General features: G+C 33.4%; 1 protein-coding gene across 1 annotated transcript in view; it reads right to left on the bottom strand.

Annotated features, from left to right (window-relative positions):
* Positions 1 to 140: 140 nt before the first annotated feature.
* LOC108380543 (uncharacterized) overlaps positions 141 to 4931 on the bottom strand; it is a gene marked incomplete at its 3' end in the record, with an annotated part of 8375 nt that continues 3584 nt past the window's right edge. The window contains exon 3 of the mRNA XM_017636915.1: positions 141 to 1098. Within this exon, the coding sequence (XP_017492404.1) occupies positions 141 to 1098 (958 nt within the window). The remainder of the gene's footprint in view (positions 1099 to 4931) is intronic.

The following is a 4931-nucleotide window of genomic DNA, read 5'->3' as shown; positions in this document are numbered from 1 at the left end:
CTGATGCTTCTGATCGACTGTTCGCCGAAATGGTTTAAATCCCTTATTTAGGTGCGGATGGCCTCGGTAATGTCTTATTTCGTGGTGATCTCGTAAAGGTCCCGAATTTCGACATTACTTCGTGGGTAAGCGCTTTGTACCTGATCGCCTAGCACTTTACATATTCCGCTCTTAAACTCTCCCATGCTTTTCATTTGCGTTTCCTTCAGCTCCAGCAGGACTTCGCCTTTGGCCGTCTTCCTAATTCGCGATACATTCTCGCCGAGTTTTTGCAAAGCATCATATTTTTTCATCGCCCTTAAGATGTCGCTGTAGGACATATCTCCATTTCGCGCTATAACTATAGCATCGAGACGTGGGGGCGGCTTGTACGTTGTCTTCTTGCTGCTTCGTGGTTTACATTTCACCGCTATCCAGCCTTTTCCTTTTTGCTCCTCCTTTTCTTTGTTCTTGGTAGGGCGACTATCTTTCGCCTCCTTACTCAAGATGGTTTCAGACTTCCTTGGCACCTCTTCATGTGTGGTTTTGTTCTTCTTAGGTGGCGTTCTTCGCTTCGGCTGGTTTTCGTCGCGGGGCCTCTTTGGGGGGGTTTCCGCAGTCGTGATGAGGACGTTCCGTCTGTCTTCTTTTATTCTGATGTACTCCTCATGTGCATTTGCATGCAACTTTGCTATTTGGCTGACAATGTCCCTCATGTTGTTGTTGATTGAGCGCTGAGGTGGGCGCATTACATCCATCAGCTTCTTGATTGCATCGCCTAGCTCCGACATATATTCTCCGCGCGATCGCACTGCTTTCGCCTGTGGCGTGCTATCCTGCACCGCTGGTGGTGACGACCTCGCTCGTACTGCCTTCTCTACGTTGAGCACATTTGTAAGCGACCGAACCAGTCGTGATGCGTGCTTGAAAGGGTCCATTTCCGCAATCGGTCTTCTCATGGACGGCTCTGTCTCGGACACTTTGCCACTACCATCATCCAAGCTTTCAGTGGCGCTGCTCATTATGATGCTGTATATGTTGATGCTGCTATTGTTGATTTTTGTAACTTCCTGCAAGTTCGAATAAAAACCTGTAAATTCATTGAGTACCGGATCAGAGCTAATACAAGATTGCACAAAGAGAAGACGAGAGTATGAGGAAATGCCGAACAAATTAATTTAGCTTCCCGTTTTGCAAACAAAAGATGGTATGTTATATGTATTCGTAACTTTAGCGTAAACCTAGCGACAGATGAAGCAGNGAAAACAGTAATTGATGCGGCGTTTTCAAGATATTTTAACGCCCTTGAGTCACAAGTATATACAAGTGTCATATTTTATCAATCATACCGATGATTTCATGTATTAAAAGAATTTACAATGAAAATGAATACAAATAAAATAAATCAGCAAATTGAATAAAATAAAGTGAAGTTAATATTTAATTTCTAACCTAACCTACATGTGTATGTATGTTACTGAATCGCATAATAATAGCTTTACATATAAAAAGATTATCCACATTTTCGAGCTTAACTCCCTAATCTGTAGTTAGAAAAAGAGATTAGCCATACAAAATTATAATTATAAAATTAAATTTTACAAAGGACGACGGAAAATCGTTCCACATTAAATCACACTGCCACCATGTCGGAAACACCAACAACAAAAATTAGAATAAAATTATCCCATATTCAACCGATAACTTTTTGGTGTCCAACCTAGTTTTAACGATTATACTTGCAAAGAAGAGGAGGAATGTCAAATGTAAAACTAAACAAAATTTGACGCTAGTAAGGAAAAGAGGTTTGTAAAGGTATTTTTAATATAATATTCCGTTAAAATATATTTAAATAGTATAATATGTGTAGCAGAAACAAGTGACCACGGTGGCACAGAGAAGAAGTTTAACTTTTCCTCGAGTTGTGTGAATAACCAGCACAACCAATTTGACAGCTAACGAGCTTTGATTGAGATTATATCTATATATATAAAAATGTTGTGTTCGTATGTCACGGTCGTCAAAACTCGAGAACGGCTAGGTATAATACCAGAACCAATGATATCACAAAAAATTGGAGGGTTGCCACCTATTTGAAAATTTTTAAACCCAATTATATTGATCAAATAAACAAATTATTACAATATGGGTATCAAATTAAAGATATGGGCATCAATAAAAGAGAGATTAAGAAAGAAAACTGCTGGAAATATCTTTTACGAGGGTTGTCACCTATTTGAAAATTTTTACAGTCATATTGATAAAATAAAGGAAATATTGCTATGTGGGTGTCGAACTAAAGAGTTTTAAGAAGGCCTACAGCCGAAAATATGCTTGAAGAGGGTTGCCACCTGTTTGAAAATTTAACTAAAGTACATGGATAAAATAAATTAAATAGATATTACAATATGAGTATCAAATTATAGAGGTTTAAGAAAGATAACTGTTGGAAATATTTTTGAGAAGGGCTGCCACCAATTTTAAAATTTAAACTCAGTTAAATTGATAAAGTAAATGAAATATTGATATGTGCGTAACAAACTAAAGAGTTTTAAGAAGGCTTACAGTCAAAAATATTTTAAAGGACGGTTGCCACCTGTTAAAAAATTAGCGCAATTTAATTGATAAACTAAATGATATATTACAATATAGATATTAAATTTAAGAGGTTTAAGAAAGATAACTGCCGGAAATATTTTTGAGTAAAATTGCCACATCTTTGAAATTTTAAACTCAGTTATTATGACAAAATAAATGAAATACGGTAATTTAGGTATCAAGCTTTAGATTTTTAAGAAGGCTTACAGCCGAAAATATGTTTGTGGAGTGTTGCCACCTGTTTGAGAATTAAACTCAATTTATTGGAGAGTTGCCACCTGTTTGAAAATTGTTAAATCCAGTTATATTGATAAAATAAATGAAATATAAGATATCTGTTGGAATACTTTTGAGGAGGGTGCCTCCTATTTAAAAATCTTAACTCATTTATATTGATAAAGTAAATGAAATATTGCAATGTGGGTATAAAATTAAATAGGGGTAAGAAAGATATCAGCTGGAATACTTTTGAGGAGGGCTGCCACATGTTTGAAAATTTAACTCAATTTGAAGGTCAAATGAATGACCTATTATAATATAGGNTTGGAATACTTTTGAGGAGGGTGCCTCCTATTTAAAAATCTTAACTCATTTATATTGATAAAGTAAATGAAATATTGCAATGTGGGTATAAAATTAAATAGGGGTAAGAAAGATATCAGCTGGAATACTTTTGAGGAGGGCTGCCACATGTTTGAAAATTTAACTCAATTTGAAGGTCAAATGAATGACCTATTATAATATAGGTATCAAATTAAAGACGTCTAGGAAATATGACTGTTGGAAATATTTTTGAGGAGGGTTACCACCTATTTGAAAATTTTAGTTCAGTTAAATTGATAAAATAAATGAAGTATTTCAATACGGTTATTAAACTTAACATTTTTAAGAAGGCTTACAGCCGAAAATATGTTTGAGGAGGGTTGTTATCTGTATTAAAATTTAACTCAATCTAATTAATAAAATAAATAACTTATCGTATAGGTGTCAAATTAAAGAGGTTTAAGAAATATGAATGTTGGAGACATTTTTGAAGAGAGTTTCCACCTATTTAGAAATTTTAACTCAGTTAAATTGATAAATACATGCAATATTGCAATGTGGATATAAAACTAAATAGAAAGATAACTGTTGGAAATATTTTTGAGAAGGGCTGCCTACTATTTGAAAATTTTAACTCGATTAAAGTGATAAAATAAATGAAGCATTGCCATGTGGGAATCAAATAAAATAGGTTTCAGAAAGGTTACTCTTGAAAATATATTTGAGGAGGGTTGCCACCTATTTAAAAATTTAACTCGGCTAAATTTATAAAATAAATTCAATATTGCAATGTGGGTATCAAATTAAATAGAGTTTAGAAAGGTGACTGTTGGAAATATTTGTTAGAAGCGTTGCCACCTATTTTAAAATTTTCACTCAATTAAATTTATAAAATAAATGAAATATTGCCTTGTAGGTGTCGAAACTAAAGAGTTTTAAGAAGCCTTACAGCAGAAAAATGTTTGAGGAAGGTTGAAAACTAACTCAACTCTGGTTGAAAATCTAACTCAATTTAATTGATAAAATAAATGACATATTACAATAGAAATATGACTGTTGGAAATATTTTTGAGGAGGTCTGCTTCCTATTAGAAAATTTTAACTCAGTTAAATTGATAAAATAAATGAAATATTGCAATCTCGGTAACAAGCTTTAGATTCTTATTAAGGTTTACGGCCGAAAATATATTTGAGGAGGGTTGCCAAAAGAGGGTTGTCGAAAGCTTAATATGTTGCACCAATGTATTTTCAATATAAAGCGATAAAATAAATAAACCAACGAAAATTTGGTCCTTTGTCAAATATGTTTGATTTATTATTATTATTTATTTATGGATATGTACAAATGTAAAAATGTAATGTAAAATATGGGTGATTTGGAAATATTTTTAATAGGATTATCACCTATCTAAAAGTAAAGACGGAAAATATTGAAATTAAATGAAATATCACATAACTGGTACCAAACGAAAAGTGTTTGGGAAAGCTTTACTAGGGCTTTTTTTTAATCTTTCCACTTAGCGAAACTCCGAATAGTTTAAAAAAATATAATTTACAACATCTTATAAAACCAAGAGATAATATTATCACACAATTTACTAAATGTAAAAAATTAATAAGCAAGTAATTTTTAAGTAAACAAGTAAGAAAGTCTAAGTTCGGGCGGAGCCGAACATTAAATACCCGGCGCTAGTATTAAATGTATGTTTTCCACCTTTCCGAAAGCTACCGCTACATGATAAGCCGGGGTGTATACATTTTAAGTAAATTAGCGTCCTTAAATTTCGAAATATTGAAATTTCAAGCATATC

This window comes from Rhagoletis zephyria, unplaced genomic scaffold (genome assembly GCF_001687245.7).
Source record: "Rhagoletis zephyria isolate East Lansing unplaced genomic scaffold, Rhagoletis_zephyria_1.1 Rzeph_scaffold_19595, whole genome shotgun sequence".
Lineage (NCBI taxonomy): Eukaryota > Metazoa > Arthropoda > Insecta > Diptera > Tephritidae > Rhagoletis > Rhagoletis zephyria.
The sequence above is the reverse complement of the archived record's forward strand: the minus strand, read 5'-3'. Positions and strand labels throughout refer to the sequence as shown.